The sequence below is a fragment of the Rhinopithecus bieti genome, unplaced genomic scaffold (genome assembly GCF_001698545.2).
Source record: "Rhinopithecus bieti isolate Rb0 unplaced genomic scaffold, ASM169854v2 scaffold_8035, whole genome shotgun sequence".
In the NCBI taxonomy this organism is placed as follows: Eukaryota; Metazoa; Chordata; class Mammalia; order Primates; family Cercopithecidae; genus Rhinopithecus; species Rhinopithecus bieti.
The window spans coordinates 611231-632676 of record NW_016806092.1 but is presented as its reverse complement, the minus strand read 5'-3'; the positions used below and the strand labels follow the sequence as shown (position 1 = coordinate 632676).

Below are 21446 nucleotides of genomic sequence, written 5' to 3'. Positions count from 1 at the left end.
AAAAAAAAAAAAAAAAAAAAAAAAAAGAGAGAAAGAAAATAATAAGATAGCCAAAACTGTGGAATTATGTGAAACACCACCCTCACCTGTTGATTTTCTTGGACCTACATAAATGAGGTTTAAGGTAATTATTCTGCAAATGGAGAAAAGACTCCATCTGCAGCTCCTTTCAAGACAGGGTTCTTTTCTCCCAGTAAATACAACCCACAGCAGTTCTGTTCTGGTTCCCGCCTCCTATGGGCATGGCAGATTTTGCCTGCCTGGCATGGAACTAGCTCTTGGATTTTCCACTGCCATTTTCCCACATCAAACAGCAGCATTGCAAATCTGAGGATTTATTTTGCTTGAGCAGAGAACAATCTTTTATATAGTACAATGCTTGGAAGCTTTTCAGGTATGAGATGAGTTTTAGCAAGTATCATTATTTATAAAATGCCTTGGCATTCTCTGAAATCCAACATGAAGGTGGTTTATAAACCAAATTCCACAGGCTTTAACTTGTGTGGGCTATAGCTATTAAGCTTGCTAAATAAAACCAATCATCCTAAGAAATTTAGTTGATACAGAGAATCAAATTTTCAAAACTAGGATCAAGACTTTTGTCCCAAAATATCAAATTCATTTCTCTGATGTCCAAGATCTCTTTTAAAAATTTTTTATTGCCTTTAAAGAAAACCCAGAAGATCATGCTTTGAAAGGTATGAGGAAAGATCAATTGATCTATTGTTTAGTGTTATGTGGGAAAAGAAAATGTGTATTTCTTTTGATGTTGAAATATACATACATCATAGAACATTTAGAGAATACAGAAAAATAAAAAATGAAATAATATGTAATCTCACTATATGAATATTATGTTACATATCTATATATACATTAAAAGTTATAATCACCATAATATGGCCATATATTCTAATTTATTAATAAATTCTGGACATTCTAAATTATTTATCATTCAAATATATGATGTTCCATGCTCATATGATTATCATATAATTATACCACAATTTACCTCTTTATCACCTGTTTTTGAATTGCTACGTTGTTCTTAAATGTTCATCATTATAGACAGTAGAGTGAATATCTTATCTATAAATTTTTGCATCTCATTAGGACAGATCCCTGGAAGAAGCCAATAGTTGTAAATATTTTTATGGCTTTGTTATCAAATTGTTGGCTAACAAGGACATTCCTATTTATATCTTATTGAGGAGACGGAGATGGATACCTCTTCAATGAAGAATTCTTAGAAATATGACATTTCATTTAATTTAAAATAACAATTTGATAAGAAAATATATTGTATTTAATTTCTTTTCTTTGTTTTAACCAAGTTGAATGCTTGTCATTTAATAGTATATTAAGAAGATTGACACTTTTAAAATAATTACAAGCATTTGTTTCTTTTAATTTGATTTTATTTTAACATTATATTCTTTTTTTTTGTTTTGTTTTGTTTTGTTTTTTAAGACTGAGTCTCGCTCTGTCGCACAGGCTGGAGTGCAGTAGCATGATCTCGGCTCACTGCAACCTCTGCCTCCCGGGTTTAAGCAATTCTCTGCTCCAGCCTCCCGACTAGCTGGGATTACAGGCCCATGCCACCATGCCTGGCTAATTTTTGTACTTTTGTATTTTTAGTAGAGACGGGGTTTCACCATCTTGGCCAGGCTGGTCCTGAACTCCTGACCTTGTGATCTACCCGCCTCAGTCTCCCAAACTGCTGGGATTATAGGCGGACTGTACCCAGCCATATTCAATGTTTTTAATAATTAAATGGATCATTCTCTGTTCTTATTAATATTGCTACTAAATATGTGATTTAAATTTTTCTTTCCCATTATATAAGCAAAAAATTCTATATATTATTTTCTTCTTATCTTCTTTACATTTACCTATTACATTCATCTAGAATTAACTTCATGACAAGGATGTAACATTTTTTACTCTATATGATGATGGTCAATTCAGATTTCATGAAAGTTTAATTTTAAATCTATTCAACTGCACTTTAGATAAGATTTACAAATAAAAGGTCTTCAATTAATAAAAGTCTAAAATTTTACAAACATCTTTACGCTGACTCAGTAAGCACACATACACAAAATACTTTAAAACAATTTTCTAAAATCTTGTTTTAAATGGTAGTTAAGAATCTAAACATAACACTTACAAAATAGTAAAACATAAATGACATAGTTTACATAAAATATGTGATATAAATTAGTGTTGCTATTTTATGTATTATCGAGATATTTCTTGAAAGTTACCAGTAACATGTTTTAGGTTTTTGTTTTCTTGATTCAAATTATGAGCATGGAATTATATGTAAATGAAAATAATATGATTCCTTTATTTATAATAATAATGAAAATTATATGAAACCCTGTGGAAAGCCCAAAAGTTATCTATATTTTTGGCGCACACACACACACACACACACACACACACACACACATACACTCATGCACATATACATAAATGAAAGGTAGGAGAGAAAAAAGCTTTAAAAAACAAGTGTGCACAGGAATGAAAATTTTACCTATATGGAATACATAATAAGATATTATCATAAAGTCTAAATTGGGTCTTGGCAAACTACAGGCTACAGGGGCCAAATCTGAGCCACGTCCTGTTTTTACAAATAATGTTTTATTAAAACACAACCAGACCTATTTATGGTTCATCTATGGCTGCTTTTGAGATACATAGGTAGAATTAAATAGTTGTGAGAAAGACAGTATAACCCACGAAGTCTAAAATATTTACTCACTTGGTTGGTGCTTTACAGAAAAAGCTTGCTGAACCCTTTCCTAAATGATAAAAAGTCCAAATAGCAAAAGCTTCTTAGTATTAAAACAAGTTAAGCACCATCTGGTTAACTGGTAAATACATTGGTGCTACAAATATTGGTTCATAAAGTTTCCTTGTCCAGATTCCCATGTGTTTTCCATTTATGTTTCCTTCTCAGGAAAGGGCTTTATCCCATTAGAAATAACTGGGAGTTAATATTTGTAGTGGGGAAAATAGCCTAGTCAAAGCATTCAAAAGCATGACTTCCTATACACATTGGGCATATTGGTAGGTGGACAAATTATTGGTCAGGTGAGCCTTTAAAAAAAAAAAAACCAACTGTTTATGTTGTGAAACTCTATTGGTGAACCCTGGAAGAAGACTAGAAGCCAGGGGAGGGCATCAAGGAGAGACTGATGATGGAACAATAACCTACCCCCACCTGGCATGATGGGTGGAAAGTTAGTGGGGTCAGGGATAGCACCTGAAGTAGTTCAGGCAAAAGATGATGAGGGTGATGATGATGAGAACCTAGGTTGTAGTCAAGAACAGCAGGCTCAGCAGAATGACAACCATTGAAAAAGAAAAATCATCAAGATCAGCAAAGAGAGTCTTAAAAAGTGACCCTGGACTATCTAAACATAGAGATGAGGGCCTGATGGTTGTTAATTATATCTGGTTTTATATTGGTCAGTTTTGAGATACTGTGAAATTAGTGGTACATCACCTAAAATACAACCAAATCTTGATAATATCCATCTGTAATTTTTCAAACTCCTCTTCTCAGTCCATAAATCCCCTTACGGCTTCTTTAGAATAAATCTCAATTCCTTTCTATTCTTCTTGAGATATGAGATTGCTACCTAAATATCACTGAATATCTAAGCTATATTGGGATAGGAATGAGAGGGCATGCATAAATATAATGAGTACAATTAAATAAATGAATACACAAACACACACACACAAGTGAAAGATGTGAAGTGACAGAGAGAGAGCATGAAAGACTGATGAAAAGCAGGAAAGACAGAGAGTGAAAGTGAAAGAGAGAGAGAGACTTAGAGAGAAAGAAAGCAAAAGAGACTCACAGAGCAAGAGAAAAAGGTGAGAGGCAGAGCCAGACAGAGTCAGAGCTAGGGAGCAAGGGGAGAAAGGGCAGGCAAGAGCGAGAATATGAATGAGCAAAACAGAAAAAAACACAGAGAGTCAAATTGACATTATAGAAACCTAAACACAGTGTGACACACACAGAGACAGAGGGACTCACACTGTGAGAGGAACATAGAGAGACACTCACACACATTCATGTAGCGATCCAAATATGAACCTGAATGAGACAATCCCTCAAGTTAAGTCCTGAGTGGCTAACTGGGCCTAAACATAAAATAGAACCAATGAGCTGTTTTTTGACTAGAGGTCACACACGTTCTCTGAGTTCTCAGAAAGGTCACATATATCTGCTTAACTTTGAGTCTGAGGTTTTTTTTTTTTTGAGACAGGATCTCACTGTGTCACCCAGGCTGGAGTACAGTGGGGCAATCTCGGCTCACTGCAGCCTCAACCTCTCATGCTCAAGCAATCCTCCCACCTCACCTTCCCAAGTAACTGAGACTACAGGCATGCACCACCACACCTAGCTAATTTTTTACTTTTGTAGAGATGAGGTCCCACTATGTTGCATAGGCTGGTCTTGAACCCCTGGGCTCAAGCAATCCTCCTGCCTCAGCCTCCCAAGTAACTGGGACTACAAGCATGTGCCACCATGCCTACCTAATTTTTTACCTTTGCAGAGACAGGGTCTCACTATATTGCCCAGGCTGGTCTTGAACTCCTGGGCTCAAGTGATCCTCCCACCTTAAACTCCCAAAGTGTTGGGGTTATAGGCATGAGCTACTGCACTGGTCTACTGTTAAGGCTTTCATAGCTGACTCTTATTGCTCATTTTTCCTGAACCAACCAATAAGCTGTGGCTTGAATTGATCAATCAAAACTCAGCTACATCAACCAATCAAAACTCAGCAAGTTTGAGTATTTCATTTGCATAAATGGACATGATTGGAAACCTGAGCAGAACTGTTGGTATAAAAACTCAACCTTCCCTTTGTTCTCTGGAATGTACCTAAGTTTCACAGCAAAGGCTGTATCTTCCAGTCTGCAAACTGTTCACTGGAATAAAGTCACTTTCTTTCAAATTCCTTTTCACAGAACTTTTATTTTAAAAATTAGACAAATTCACAGAGACAGAGAGAAACTCACACTCTAAGAGAGAAAAATGCAGAGACAGAGATGTATGCACACAGATTCTCTCTTGCTCTCTCTCTCTCTCGTACACACACACACACGCAGAGATCAAAAAAGAAAGACACGAACTAGACATACAGAGGCATATACAAAGAAAGACATAGTGAGAGGCAAACACGCCAAAGCACACAAATAAGAAGACTTGGGTACACATATAAATAAAGGCACTGAGACCCACAGATACTCAAAAACCGAAGTAGAGAAAGAGCAAGAAAGAGGACAAATTCAGAGAATGGAGGACAGGAGCAAAACCCATGTGGGCTGCTAGGTCAGGGGAAACAAAGAGAGAACGTGCTTGAGTCCCCATATCAAACTATTGTATTGTCTCATGTTAATCACCACAATAACCCTATAAAGTAAGAAGCATTTTTCTCATTTTGCATAGGGAGAAATGAAGTTCAGATCCAAGGTCACATAAGATACAGACATAATTTGGACTCATTAAAATGTAAGCTCTATAAAGGCAGGGATTGTTGTCTGCTCTGTCCTCTGCTGTACCCCATTACCTACAGCATGGCCTGCAATAGGACCTGCTACATAAGAAGTGTTCACAACATATTTATGCAAGGAAAGAAGGAAGGGAGGGAGGGAGGGAGGGAGGGAGGAACGAACGAACGAGGGAAAGAAGGAACGAGGGAAGGAACAAGATGGGGAAGGATGGAGGGAGTGGGGAGGAAACCAGCTTTAAAAAGCCTCAAAAGCCCATTCTCTATTTACCCATCCTGTTCCCATGGCTTCAGTAATAGGAAGTCATCAAAACATGAGTTTCTAATTCAGTGGTTTTGTTCTTTACTCAATGAAGCTGGAAAAGTATTGGAGTATTTCAGTTTTATTTGTCAGATGCTTATATGTTTGCATACACACATTGAGTAAGCCACATTCAAACATGTAGAAAATGCTTATTTCATCTTCAACTACTTAAAATTCCTTTTAAAATTTAAAAGAGAACTTGCTTAGTGGCCCGGAGCTTTTAATATAGACATCCCAAGGTCTTGGATTTCAATACATATTTCCCTGTAGCATTCAGAATCATTCATCAAATTGATGTGATGATACCAATAAAGGAGTCATATCGACTCGAACCAAAACTCTGGTTTCTTCAAAAGGTTCTTTGAGAGATGTTTTCCCAGCAGTGTCTGCTGAGCTGCTGCACAGTGAGTTGAATTGTAGGTACCTCCTACAAGGTCAAGAATTTATTTATTCATTTCCCGAAATACTCAGGCCTCTAACAATGCCCTCCTAAAAACAAAGCCTCTTTCTTCTAAAACGTGGTTACTCCTACTCAGAGGATCTCTAACATACTCAGGCTGAATACCCTCTTTATATGCCTAAGAAAAGTGAACCTCTCAAGCTCTGTTTAAATACAGGTAATTTTATATCAACTTTAATTTTTTCATGAAACAAAAGAATGTTTGTTGATAGGTGAAGAGACAGGAAAGCAACAAATTCATAGTGAAAACGAAGAAGCAAATCATTTCTGCCTTCAGCCTTAAATAACTAACCATTTAATGCATAAAAGCATGGTCTAACTCCTAAAAGATCATCTAAAATAGAAACATACATTAGGGATTATAAGACTTATTTTTCCTAAAACCTACTCACAATTATACATATACATGTGTCACACCACCACACCTTATGTAATAATAAGAAAGACAATACATTCCAACAGTTTGCTTTCTTCACAGACACTCCAATATTATACACTGAAACAATATGGACACCAAGGCAAATGGCTATTGCAGAGTCAGTAGGAAGTAACACTAAATGTGAACAGGATGTCAGAGAACTAGGGCAGAAAACAGACATAAAAGAGATCAGACTTTCTTTTACTGAAGCAGGAAAGGAGTGGTGAGGGGAGAGAGTATGGACTTCTTTTAAGAAAGGATTTGGTAGCATTTAAAATGAGTGGTCTACAAGGTCAAGACAGCACAGGTTCCAGCTGCCCCTGAAAATCTTTTCAATGCTGCCGTTAACTCAAGCCTGAGTTTGGGTAGGCCATGGTTTCAGAGATGACAGCCATCAGTTTAACAAAGATTTTAAGTCACAAAAGATAGTTTGAAAAGACTTCTGTGATATCAAGTGTTACAGCACAAAGCAGGCTTATTTCGAACTCCTAATTTTCCAGACATAATAGTACAGGGATAGGAACTGCCACTTACAGACTACTTACTCTGAATAGCTGCTTTCTATCCTGCAGCACATGGGAGAACAGTGGAGGGAAAGCAAATGCCTCAGACCCAGAACATTCAAAGGCACCTTGTAGAGAAAGACCAGCTCCAACAGTCTGCACAACTTGGCTCTAACTTGAATAAGTGTGTTAACTCACCTAAGAAAAGGATGTGTAGATGTGAAGGGAGGCTGGTTTTTCCTAGAAACTCAGAAAAACTGTCACCTGAGCTACAACTACCAGCGCTCATTAATGAAAAGCTCTGAAAAGTGCAAAGGCCCATTAGCAAGGTAATTTCCGCAGTGACCTGAATGCATCAGAGTCCCAACTTCCTGCCTGCAATGATGGAAACTTTGGTTTATCCAAATTCCCTTGTTGGACTTTGTCTCCTCCAGAAACACCAACGTTCTGTAGAATTTAGCTTTCCTTGCAGGTCTGAGACTAGGGAAAGATTATGTTGGTCATGAGCATACAAGTATCCCAGCAACTGGACTTGTTCTATTTGCTACTCTCTTTTGTTTAAATATTAACAAATGTTGAGGATCTACTATGTGTCCGGCACCATTCTAAGCACTAAGGATATAATAATACATAATGGAACTTATGTAATAGTGGAGGGAAGAAGATTAAGAGAGAATAAAGAGATTATATATAAAATATGTAATGGAATTATAAGCTCTAGGAAGAAAAATAAAGCAGTGAAAGAAGCCACTTTCAAGAACAAGACAGACCTCATAATCCAGGGTCCATCTGCATTCTTCATGCATGACTGCTCACAGCTTTCACACCACATCACTATCCTTTCCTCTTCAGCAAGATGATGAGAATACCTTCTTTGGGCACCAGCGGTATGTGCAGATCAACATATGCAGGCGTCAAGTCCAGAAACTTTCACTCTAGTGATACTCCTTTATCACATAGAAGTTGAACCAGTCTTTTCCCCTGCTCTCCAGCCATTTTTGGACATGCTTGGAACTCTTCGCTACTCTCCTCAGAAGGGTCTGTCAGTAATTAACCTTTTTGTATTCTCTTGATGCACATATAACATCAGTTTACCCAAACTTTGGGTAGGGAGCCCATCAAGTTGGTAGGGTGACCACAACAGACATTAGTGGAGCTTGAGGTCAGAGAAGCCCACTCTGGGAGGTATTTGATGGGTTAGGGAGTGACCTATACAATATCTAGGGGAGGAACAGTCCAAGGGAGGAGAGTCCTGGTGTAGTGAAGGAAAGGCAAGGAGGCAGATAGGCTGGAGTCAACAAGGAATAATGTGGGGAGCTGGGGGGTCAAGGAGATCACGGCAGAAAGAAACATCCTATAGAGCCATGCAGGCGATGCTGAAGACATCTGGATTTTCTTCCAAGTAAAACCATCAGAGGGATTTGAGTAGTAATTTCACATGTACCAATTTATATTTTAACAGAATCATTCCAACTGCTATGGCAAGAATAGAATTTAGAGGTCAAGAGCGGAGTTAAGAAGAGGCTATTGCAAAAGTTTCTAGAGGAAGGAAGCACTTACATCTAAATAACAGTGTAATTTGTAAGGTGAGGTTTGATTGTGGATATAGCTAAAGGTAGAATCTGAAAGATTTGCTCATGGATTGGATAGGACGTGTGAGAGAAAGAGAAAGCTTCAAGGAAGATTCCTAATTTTTTGGTTTTGTTGTGTTTTGTTTATTGGTTTTTGTTTTGGTTTGGTTTGGTTTTTGATTGATCACCTGGAAGAATGGAGTTGCCATTAACTAAGACAGTCAAGATGGAGACAAAGATTACATTTTGATGGAGCGGGGATGTAAAAAGTTGGACTTTGGCTATTTTTGAGGTAAGATGTCAGATTTCTCAGCGGACACGTCAGGTAGGAATCTAGATATAAAAAACTAGAAATCAAGGGAGAAGACAGGATTGGAGATACCAATTTGAGAGTTAAGTTGTAGATGGTATTTGCAACCAGGAGCCTATCCATGGAGTGACAATAGAATGAAAAGAGTAAAGGTTTGAGAGTGAGTCTGGGGCATGCCAACATTTAATGAAGAAGATCAAGGAAGGTCCAGCAATGAGGAGATTTTGAAGTCATAAACTGGCATTCTTGAGCCTGGTTTACATGAGTCCAATCTAAAGACATGTACTGATAAATTGAGTCCTGGTCCTGGAAGGCTGAAGACTACATCTTCAGTTTTGGCATATTCATTATGATAATTAAAAAATCTTGTGGGGCTTCTTCCAGAGAGCACCCCCTATTGTAGTCAACCTGTTTCTATTTGAGTTGACTCATTAATCATCCTATCACTTCTGGATGTAATTGTTATTACATTCCTTATATAGATGAAAGAATAAGAACTAGCCCAAGATCACAAAACTCGTAAGACATGGTTGTTGGTTAGGCTTAAATTTCAGGCTCCCCAACTCCAAGAGGCAAACCAATTAATGCAATGAATTGCCTTATGTCACATGGCAAATTAATAGAAAAGTTGTAATCAAATCCTTGATCTTCTCAATTCATTGTGTTTTCCCCCCACTGGGAATAAATGATGTGATCATGGAGAATTCTAGTAGTTTATCATTTGCTGAATATTCTCGTATTTCCTGATAAGCCCTCACTGCAGAGCAAAGATTAACCATTCCTGACCTTCACTTTATGTGTCCATAGCAAGAGAGTTCAGGAATAGACAATTTAAGGAACAGGCAATGTAGAAAATAGCAAATGAATACTCAAAGAAATAATCCTGGACATAAGTTTTTAAATGTTAAATTAATATCAAATGTGGGAAATCCTACTAACATACCACATCTACAATAAGAATACAGAATCTAAGAGGAGACATGCATAATATTTTTAGGGTTTCTGGTTTTTTTAGTCTTTTGTGACAAATCACTATAAAATTGTTAATATTTTATTATTAAAGTTTTATTTTAAAATAATCATGATCTATTTATACGGAATTTTACAATCAGTATTATATAATTTTTATTAGTCAAAGACCAATTAGTTTTCAATACCTACACAATTACTCTAATTTCATAAATACATTCTACAAAATTACTCTAATTTTGTAAATACATTCATGTAAAACATTACTAATTTTTTTTTTGAGACGAGGTCTTGCTGTGTCACCCAAGCTGCTGGAGGGCAGTGATGAAATCATAGCTCACTGCAGCTTCAAACTTCTGGGCGCAAATAATCCTGCCACCTCAGCCTCCCCTGTAGCATGGACTGCTACTGGCATATATCCCCACCCCTCGCTTTTTTTTTTTTTCTTTTTGTAGAGATGGGATTCTCACTGTGTTGTCCAAATTGGTCTCAAACTTCTGGCCTCAAGCAATCTTCCTGCCTTGGTTTCCCAAAGTGCTGGGATTACAGGCATGAGCCACTGCACTCAAACTACCTTTTGTTTAAAATCCTTCCATTTGTATTTGGCTTCCTCATTTACAGTTTTTCACATATATCTCATAACTGGATTATGAGAATCAAGGGTCAATTAGAAGAAGTAGGTATTGTTACTTATTTTATATAAAGAGAAGAATTATGGCTTAAAGAAGAGAAGTGAGCAACTGAAAGTCAAACAACAGGAGCTTGAAACTGAGCCTATGTCATTAGATTCCATAGCCAATGCACTGTCAGATGGATTCCTACATAGAGCTAAATTTCTTGGGAAATTTTACAAAGAAGGGATATATGTATCCTCAATGGAATTAGCATAAATGGCATAAAGGACAGATAGAAAAAGACATGTATATTTTACATGCACTGCTACCTATGAAATGTGAATCATTAGCTATTAAAATTAGCACTTATAAAAAGCCTTTAATATATACACATGGTTCTAAAACACCCAAAAATATTCACAAATTCCTGTGTAATTCCACTAGCATTTAGACTGCTAACAGCTATTTATGTTATCCCCTTGTATTTCTACATTTACAGTTTCTAAGCAGAAAAGAGTTTCTGGCACCTTACCAACTTTTCTAAATGCTTTTGTATCTATTATGAAAATGTAAATATATCTTTGACTTATTTAAGGAAAATTGGGTTTTAAAAGAGAGATTACTTTCTCAACCATATAATAATATGCTTCAAATACTTAGGGAATGAAATAATAAAAAATACATAAATATCTTTAAGTAACTAGATCTTGCAGGCAAAATCGATTGTTTTGAAAGCTACAGAGAATTGTAATGAAACTATGTCAGAACATCTTGATAACAATTAAAGTTTACATTAATTTTAAAATGCTATTTTAAAAAGTTACTAAAATATGGTGGGAAAAGTTTTCCAAAAGTTAATACTTTAATAGATTACATCTTTTATAGGACACGAAAAGGAGGAAACATGATAAGACACTCATAGAAACTAAGAAAATGAAAATATGATGAAAGAGCAAATGTTTTTAATATTCCCATTTTCAATAGAGAAAAAAGAATACATAGAATGCACTTAACCAGGCACAATTGCCAAGATTTTAGCCTATGACTGTCTTTGGTCCCACTCAAAAAGTAACTGGCAAAACAAATGAACAAACAAACAAGTTCAAGACACCAAGATCAAGTTAGCATCATTTGATCTCTCCTATTGGAATTTTATTCTCTGGCACTACTGAATCTTCTTCATTCCCATATCATATCTAGATATGACAAAGAAAACTCTTGAAGGAATGATAGATTCTTTTGGAGAAAAGAAAGCAGGTTTCCTTTCAAACTGAAACACTCTCACACTGCCACAAATTGCTTCTTGTGTTACAAAATTTTCATCTTGTCAGCCTCAGAAAAACAAAACAAAATAATAATTTAAAAAAACCTGTAAACTCTTAGGGGCTCACTGCAGGATTGTCTAAGCATTACTCATGAAAAATTTAACACAATTTGTGTAGTTTAAAATGAATAAAATATTTATTGAATACACCGGTACTTTAAAATACCTCCCTTTTTATAATGGGAGACAAGTATAAGACATTTTGTCAAATTTCAATATTCTTTACCAAAAGTATTCAGAATCATAAAGATGTTTTCTGGCTCCCAGGGAATTTCTTAGCTTTTAAGAAAACAAAACAAGGGAAAGGGATGTAATTTTTAGAAAATACATTACTAATAAGTATAGACTATGCCTTGAGAATATCAAAATGTGGGTGTTCTACATTGACATATAAAGATAAATCACATAGCCTAAATGTCAAACTACAAATAGTAGCTTGAAAAATAAGCATCATACATGCATCACACTGTAGGTCCTCGCTTTGTTAATTAGGTCCCGTTTATTGTACTATTTGAGCTTCAGATTCCTACATCCAATTGCCTATTTAACTTCTTCGTCTGGATGCCTAATATATCAAACTTAACAGATCTAAAAAATTAATTTTAATTCCTTGAATCTCAGTTTTCTTTATCTCAGAAAATAGTTCATAATTTTCCTAGATGTTTGAGCCAAAACCTGGGACTTATCCTCGATTCTACCCATTCCTTCACTTCCTATCCTTGATCTAACAAGTCTTGTTAGCTTTCCTTCAAAATAGATCCCAAACTGGTATATATTTTTTCCCAGTTTTTCCTTCATCTTTTTTCAACTACTCTGATGGGAATAAAATCCAAGTTTCTCCTCCAGGATTACAAAGATTCAATTCCTACAAGATCTTGTCAATGGATTTCCCGGCACACCCTCCTTCTCTTCAAACATTCAGGTGGTGTTTTCTGTGGGTCTCTTCCTTTTTAGTTTCTTCTGTCATGACTACCACCTCCCAGCTTTTCTGTGCCTGGATCCCACTTGTCATATCAGGTCCTCAGCTCATAGATTACTATTTTTGTGAAGTCTTTTCTGACCACCCAGTCTAACTGGCAATGTCCTACTCCCAGAGCCCATCATTCTCCATCACCGCATCCTGTTTTGTTTCTTTATAACACTTGTCATTGTCTGTAATTACTTTTCCTCTGTGTTTGCTGGGTTTATTTTCTCTCTCCCTCATCAAAGAGAGTATAAATTCCATGAGAGAAGCAGTTTGATTTGTCCTGCGTGTCCCTGTATATCTAATCCTACAATATCACTTGAATGAATGAATGAATGAATGAGTAAATGAATATGTTATATATATGGTCCTATCCCTAGATATATCCTTAGATACAGCTAACTGTTGACTGTGTTAGGAAGAATTATTTATATAAGACAAACTCTGCCGCAAGAATCCCCAGGAGGATCACTGATGTCTACAGTTCCAACACATTCCTCACCAATCAATACTAAAGACAACATTAATATTAATACAGAACTAGACCCAATCAGATTGTAGGATGGTGCTTTAGTAACCTAGAAAACTTGGTAGATTAAAAGTGAAGGAGAGCTGCTTTTCTAGTCTCAGGGGAAGAGAATAACAACTTCATCTCACCATGACTAACAGGAATCAGTCTCTTTTTCTGGATAATGCTGCTGCCAGCAGTTTTAAAGAAGTACATCTAATATTTATGCCAAAATAACTTTTGTAATTGGAGTTTCAAAAAAGAAAAGCAGTGAGGGATGGGGTGCATGTTTGAGAGATGGGAATGGATAAATGCTTCTGGCCAGAGAAAACCAACCCTAGAGAGTCTTTGTGCAACTACACATAAACATTCAACTCACACTGTGACTTCTGCCTGCAGGTAAATTTCCTTTGGAATATGCTACTTACCCTGAGATTGTCAACAAATCTGAATCTGTTTTAAAAACACATGGTTTTGCTTTCTTTTAAATAACTGTCTGTGGGGCTTCAAACCATGGCTTATGAGACATTCCATTTTAATTCTTTGAAGGTGAGGACCAGGACCATGTCATGTGTTCATTCTCTGGCTCTACCTGAATCCACCGATGTGCTGGCTATGCAGCAGAAACTGCCCCTTCCTTTCAAGGGAATGTCATTGAAAGGAATATTGGACAGCAAAAATGTAAGATCTCCTTGAAGGGAAAAGATGTCATAATAGAATGACTTTCTCCTTTTCCTAATTTTTAATGCCAAGAACAGCTTGTACTCATTTTGTGTGAGGTCAACAAAGGGGTTTAGCTAGTACAATGCTTCTCTGCTTAAAAAAATTGTTAAGTTTTCCTTTGGGTAAAGCTAAATGTATTTCCTTCTTTCTTCCTCAGTTTGCATTCAGGTAAGCATTTGCAGATTATTTCATAAACATCATTTTTTCTTCAAAGAGATTTAGTCAAAAATTAAAATTAAAAATTAAATTATTATTATTTTTTGAGTCAGAGTCTTGCTCTGTCACCCAGGCTGGAGTACAGTGGCACAATCTCGGCTCACGCAACCTCCACCTCATGGGTTTAAGCAATTCTCCTGCCTCAGCCTCCTGGGTAGCTGGGATTACAGGTAGTTGCCACCATGCCCGGCTAATTTTTGTATTTTTAGTTGAGATCGTTTCCCCATATTGTATTTTTGTATTTAAATAATAATAATTTTGTATTTTTAGTAGAGATGGTTTCCCCATATTGACCAGGCTGACCTCAAACTCCTGACGTCAAGTGATCTGCCCACCTTGGCCTCCCAAAGTGCTGGGATTACAGGCATGAACCACCATGCCCACCCCTAAAAATTAAATTAATTAAAAAGCGATCAGGTATTCTGTTTTCAATTCTCAGTTCTCTCTAATTCTCTGAAGCTATAATCTTTTCTCCAAATCAGTACAATACAGATTCAGAGAGTTAAAAAGAATATTTCATTTCATTAAAAAATTTAAAGGAAAACACTGAGAAAAGATTTGTAACCAATATGAAAAACTACTAATACCTTTATTATATGAAGTGGGAGTTCAAATGGATAAAGTAAAACATTATGTACCAAAGAAATAAAATGAGTAAAAGAAACAAAAGAGCCTTTTTTTTTTTTTTTTTTTTTTGAGACGGAGTCTCGCTCTGTCGCCCAGGCTGGAGTGCAGTGGCTGGATCTCAGCTCACTGCAAGCTCCGCCTCCCAGGTTTACGCCATTCTCCTGCCCCAGCCTCCCGAGTAGCTGGGACTACAGGCGCCCGCCACCTCGCCCGGCTAGTTTTTTTGTATTTTTTAGTAGAGACGGGGTTTCACCGTGTTCGCCAGGATGGTCTTGATCTCCTGACCTCCTGATCCGCCCGTCTCGGCCTCCCAAAGTGCTGGGATTACAGGCTTGAGCCACTGCGCCCGGCCAAAAGAGACATTTTTAAAAGGGAAATACAGCTGGAAAACTGTCCCGCCTTGCCAGCAATCTTAACAGAGCACATTAATATATGTTTGTTTCTAGTCTATACAATTATAAACAAAAGTAAATACTCAAATTTACTTCTCTAATTAAAAACCACTGAGGCATCCTTTGTTCAAACAAAGTATTATTGAGGTGCTCAGGAAGTTGGGTTTAATTCATGATATTTGAAAGGGTGGGCCTTGGAAATTGGCCTGCTTTTACTCTGACTCACCATGTTTCAGGAACTTTTGAGGGAGCTTAAAAGAGCTTCTAATTTTCCAAGAAACACAACTGGAAAACCACTATTTTTAATAACACCCAGTACTGACACTGTGCAACAGGCATACTCCTACAATGTGCATGAGATTCTAAATCACTTCAACCACTTTGAACAGCAATTTAGAAATATTTTCTAAAAATCGCAGAAGCATCCATATACTTTGGCTATTTACATTCACTTCTGAAAACCTAAATTAGCTCAATTGCATGAAGACACTAAATGCAGCATTATTTAAGTTGGTAAATTTTAGAAATAAGTAAATCCATGTATTCAACCATTCGATAAATATTTACTGAGCAATGACATTACACAAACTAATGTCACCATTAATGGATGACAGGAAACAGGAATGGTGGAGCATGTGGTTTAGAAAACAGATGAGCTTCACTAGATAGCACCTACTGTATTCTGTACTAAAGTCATGAAATCTCATCTGAAGGTGACCTTAATCTTACTGGAGGGCATTAATTCCCCAAATTAACCTACTCCAGATATCACATTACCAAAAAGTACAACGAAAACTAGAAGAGAAAATATGTGAGGTTGTGGCATTCTAAGTGTATTACTGGGGTTCTTTAGGTTAAGACTACATCCCTTATCTGAAGTAAGGTCTCCTTGAAGACAAAAAAATTCAAAAAATGTAAAACAATTATCTGGAACTCTTTGTCTTTGCTATGAATCTATGGAATCTACAGTTATTTGAAGCACTCCAGACAAAAAATGAGTAAGAATGGCTTCTGCCACACGGAGGTGGGTCAGAAGCTCGACTGGAGGCTTCTCCTTGGTAAACTCCAAGCTCAAAATAAATCAAAACAATTTGTACATCAGATTATCCAATTTCACATTTTTGTGTGTGTCCATCTTCCCTACGTAATCTCGTATCTTTAAAAAGTCTTATTTAAATGCCTCCAACCTAGTGTCAGCTGTGCTCTGGGTAACTGAAAAATTACATGTCCAGATAAGAGAAGAAGAGAAGATATCCCAGCACACCATTCATGCCTTAAGTAGGTGTGATGATGGCAGAGGTGATAAGTGAGAGATCCTCTAGTCTAGGAAAGGTGGGTCTCAAAGACCAAGGTTCTGTTGCCCCACCCCACGCAGGGCAATATCCTACTCTACTGTCATTCTTGAAGGGGCCCATGTGGATTTTATTTGTAAAATAATCAGATAACTAAAGATGAATTATTTATAATAATAAATAATACAATAATATAATTAAAGAATTAAAAAAATTTGATGAAAGAAAGTCACTTCTTTATAGTCTCAAGAATGTTTAGAAAATCATAAAGTTAAAGAAGAAGCATTTAGAGATACAAATGAAACCAGGAAACAGAAAATAACTTCTGAGGGCAAAAAAACAAATGAACCGATAAAGATAAACTTCAGGCTATTGCAACTGTCTCTGCTTATCTATTTTTCAGATGGTGGCAGTTGATCAAAAGAATGTGGAAATGACTTCTTCAGGTAAGGAGACAAGTGCAAATCAAAGCAATATGAGGGCTTTTTTTAAAATTTAAGGTAAAACAGAAAAAATCCTAATATAATCACTTATTCAAAAGAAAAAATAGAAAATAAATTATAATCAGAGTCAGTGGTCAGTAGTTATTTTTTTAAAGAACAGCATTTTAAAAGATTATTTTAACCTTAGAATAATTGCTTTCTGTAAACATAGCATGAATCTAATTTCATAATCTGCTGCATGTTATGTTTATAGAAATTTTAATTAATCTAAACACAAAGTCTTTGGGTCTGTCCTATCTTGCTACAGTACAAAGCACATTAGTACATTCTTGGATAGCTCTCTGTTTATTTTCTTTCACTTGTCTTATTTTATCTTGGGGTATTGCATACATCTTTGTAAGTCAGCTAAACTATGTTCTGAAAGAAGGTGAGAGATAGGACTAGCTGTATTTCCTAAGCTAAGAATTCCTAAGCCTAGCTAGGGAAGGTGACTGCACCCACCTTTAAACACGGGGCTTGTAACTCAGCTCACACCTGACCAAGCAAGTAGTAAAGAGAGCTCACTAAAATACCAATTAGGCTAAAAGCAGGCGGTAAAGAAATAGTCAATCATCTATTGCCTGAGAGCACGGGGGAGGGATAAAGATCTGGATAAAATCCCAGGCATTCGAGCTGGCAGTGGCAACCTGCTTTGGGTCCACTCTTGCATGGGAGCTCTGTTTCACTCTATTAAATCTTGCAACTGCACACTCTTCTGGTCCGCGTTTATTCCAACTCAAACTGAGTTTTCGCTCACCATCCACCACTGGTGATCGCCGCTGTCGCAGACCCGCTGCTGACTTCTACCCCTCTGGATCCAGCAAGGTGTCTGCTGTGCTTCTAATCTAGCAAGGTGCCCATTGCCCGCTCCCCATCGGGCTAGAGGCTCACCATTGTTTCTGCTCTGCTAAGTGCCCGGGTTTGTCCTAATTGAGCTGAACACTAGTCGCTGGGTTCCACGGTTCTCTTCCATGACCCATGGCTTCTAATAGAGCTATAACACCCACTGCATGGCCCAAAGTTCCATTCCTTGGAATTTGTGAGGCCAAGAACCCCAGGTGAGAGAACACAAGGCTTGCCACCATCTTGGGAGCGGCCTGCCACCATCTTGGGAGCTCTAAGAACAAAGACCCACCAGTAACAAAGGTAGAGTATAAACAAAGAAATAAAAATAACTTTTTCTATCTCAATACTTATTCTTTCTGACATATTTTTTTCTGATAATGATTACACTTACCTTAGATTGTTTGCAAAGGTAGCGACAAAGTTCTCCAATATACTGAAACACAGTCACATCATACTTCTTGCAGTCATTCCAAAACTGGCTTGCTGAGAATTTCTTCTTTAACACACAAGTGGCACCTATAAGAAAAGACAAAAACAGGCACTAGGGAAAAACATTCAAGAGCAGAATGAACATAAAACATAAATTATGTTTGTCTAGAACATGTTTGCTCATTTTAAAACTTTAATAACTCGTCATCAGTAATTTGTATCAAACTCATTCGGAAACACTGATTTTATTGTCCAAAAACTCTGTTAAAAATATTGTAATTCTATATTTTTTAATTCTATTTTTTATTCTCTATTTTGTAATTCTATATGCTTTTGCAATACACAGGACAAAAGCAATAGTCAAAATAAGTAAAAGAGTTAAAGTATTAGAGCATCGCTATTGATAAGAGTCATCCTTCTTCATAGAAGCCAAGAATATTCACTTACTTTTGAACTTGAATGTATACATATTATTCATTTTTAAAACTTTAAAGCAGTCTCAACATATCTTGAAGTCAACTGTTAGTAAGGTTGAATTCGCAAGATAGTGCTAACAAAAAAGTTCTTAAATGACTGCAAAACCTAGTTTTCACAACAATGTATGTCCAGTGAAGATTTTAATGTCTTGACCTTCATCTTTATTTATGGTGGATACTGATAATATTCTAAATATTCTATTCTAAAAATTACAGCATTTTAGACAAATACAAGTAGCAAATGATCTCCACTGTTTGTACATTATGTGACGTCTAAAAACTGACACATAATCTTGCATGTTTATGAATGGAATCTACTGAGTCACGAGTTCTACCAACTAATTTATTGAGTGTCTATGGCAGATTGTTTGCAAAGATGGCCTCAGCAATTTCTTCATGGCTCTTACTTTTGCAATGTAAATTTGCTCCTTCTCCCTTCAAGAGGTGGCTTCTATTTCTCCTGGAATCTTGAATCTAGGCTGGCCCATGACTTGCTCTGATCAATGGAATGAAAGTGAAATAACCTATGTGACTTTCAAGACTAGGCATTAAGATTCACGCAGCTTCCATACTCACTCCCTTGGAACATTTCTACTGCCATTTGAGGAATCTGGGGGTAGATTGTTTGAGGGTGAGTGACCACAAGGAGGGAGAAGCCCAGCCAATAGCCAGCTCCAACTACATGGCCAAATCCTCAGAAAACTGTTCTTTTCACCTCAGGAAAACACTGAATATGCCATAAAACTGTGTGGTTTTTTAAAACAAATATTGTGTTATAATAAAATAATATGCATATAATCACTCTAAATTCTACTGATAAAGCTTCAAATGTTAATAAACACTTGTTCTAATTATTAGGCATTTTGAAAACTTATCAAAAAGGAAATAAAGCCTTACCCAACTCAACACATCCAGAAATTCCCAGGATAGCTGCTGAACTATGATACAGAGGAAGGGTTATATAAACAATGTCATCAGCAGTACAACCAAAAGCCCACAGGACAGCAGAACCCCTTAAAACCTGCAGCTGACTAATCACAGCTGCTTTTGGTAGACCTGGAAGAAAAGAAAAGAATGGGAAACATATATACACACACATACATATACATATGTATACATATTCATATAACTAGAAAGGAAGTAATAGGAAGATGATGCTGATAACAACTACACTAGCAATTGACACAAAATATATCATAGTCTATCTGCTTTGTAAAAGAGGCCATTCTGACTCTAGCAACGCTCCTTTGACAGGTTGCTAAGTAGGACTGTATCTCAAACACTATGTAATTTTATAGTTGGCCTTTCTGGATAGATCTAAGATTCCAGAAATTAATTACAGTGGTAGTGCACATTTGGTTTCAGTAGCTGTCTGATAAAGAGTATTTGGGAGGTAAGTTTTTGTGAGTCCTCATGTGTCTGAATATATCTTTTTTTTTCCACCCATACACTTGAATGGCTGCTTGTAAAGAATTGTAGGTAAGAAATTATTTTTATGCAGGACTTTGATGGCATTGCTCTGTAATCTTCTGACTTCCATTATATATGTTGAGCAATTATCAGTCTTTCTGATTTCTTATGCTTTGGATGCAACATCTATTATTTCATTTTTGGAATCTTCTATTAGTTTTCAGTAGTCTATAATATCATGATGACTTGTACCAGGACCAGTCTCATCTATCCATTTCGCTGGGAAATTTGTAGACCTTTTCAGTCTAACAACTCAGGTCTTATAGGTCTAGATAGTTTTAAATTTGAAAAAAAAAAAAATTCATACCCCTTCTTCTCGTTCCTTCATTATTTCTGGGTTTTTTCCCCCCCATTGCTTTTTTTTTGTTACATTTATTTGTGTGTTCATCTTTTCATCTTTAGAACTCTTGATTTTTTTAAAAATAGCCCTCCTGGACAGAATCACTAATTTCCTAATCTTGTCTATCCTATTTTTCTTCTCTTACCTTTTGCTTTACTTTTGAGAGATTTATTTTCCAACACTTGTGTTCTCTGAATATTCCTCTTTTGTAGTATGCTATTTTATATTATTGACCTTTTTGTCCCCATCTTTCAGAATATTAGCAATAACAATTTTTTGAAAATTTATCCTCTCTATCTTGTCAGTTTTCTTCAACATCCTTTTTATCTTTGGTTTGTATTGGTCTCAATCCAATCTAGAATATATTCAGGAGGATTTTTTCAAATATCTGGAGACTATTGACTATCAGTTTATGTTTAAAAGTGCAGACACAAAAACACAAAATAAACAAGCAAAATATTAGCTAGAATCTCTGTGCCTGAAGAACACGTATTTACTAGTTGGTTTCACTGTCCAGAACATTCTGTTGGGGGAATCCATCATGTCAGTGTCTTTCAATTTTTACATGTGGGCTATTCAGATTCCTCAGACAAGAATCTTAATGGTTAAAACAGTCAAGTATTAAAAGAAGTTACATATATTAAAGAGAACTTATATATATATATATATAT

At 36.3% G+C, this 21446-nt stretch overlaps 1 protein-coding gene across 2 annotated transcripts in view; it reads right to left on the bottom strand.

Annotated features, from left to right (window-relative positions):
• The window catches only part of SLC27A6 (solute carrier family 27 member 6), a 69317-nt gene that overhangs the window by 28550 nt on the left and 19321 nt on the right, over positions 1-21446 (bottom strand). For both annotated transcript variants that reach the window (XM_017874733.1, XM_017874732.1), the window contains 2 exons: positions 19863-20021; positions 18452-18576 (listed from right to left, as the gene is read on the bottom strand). In XM_017874733.1, coding sequence (XP_017730222.1) covers positions 18452-18576; positions 19863-20021 — 284 coding nt within the window. The remainder of the gene's footprint in view (positions 1-18451; positions 18577-19862; positions 20022-21446) is intronic.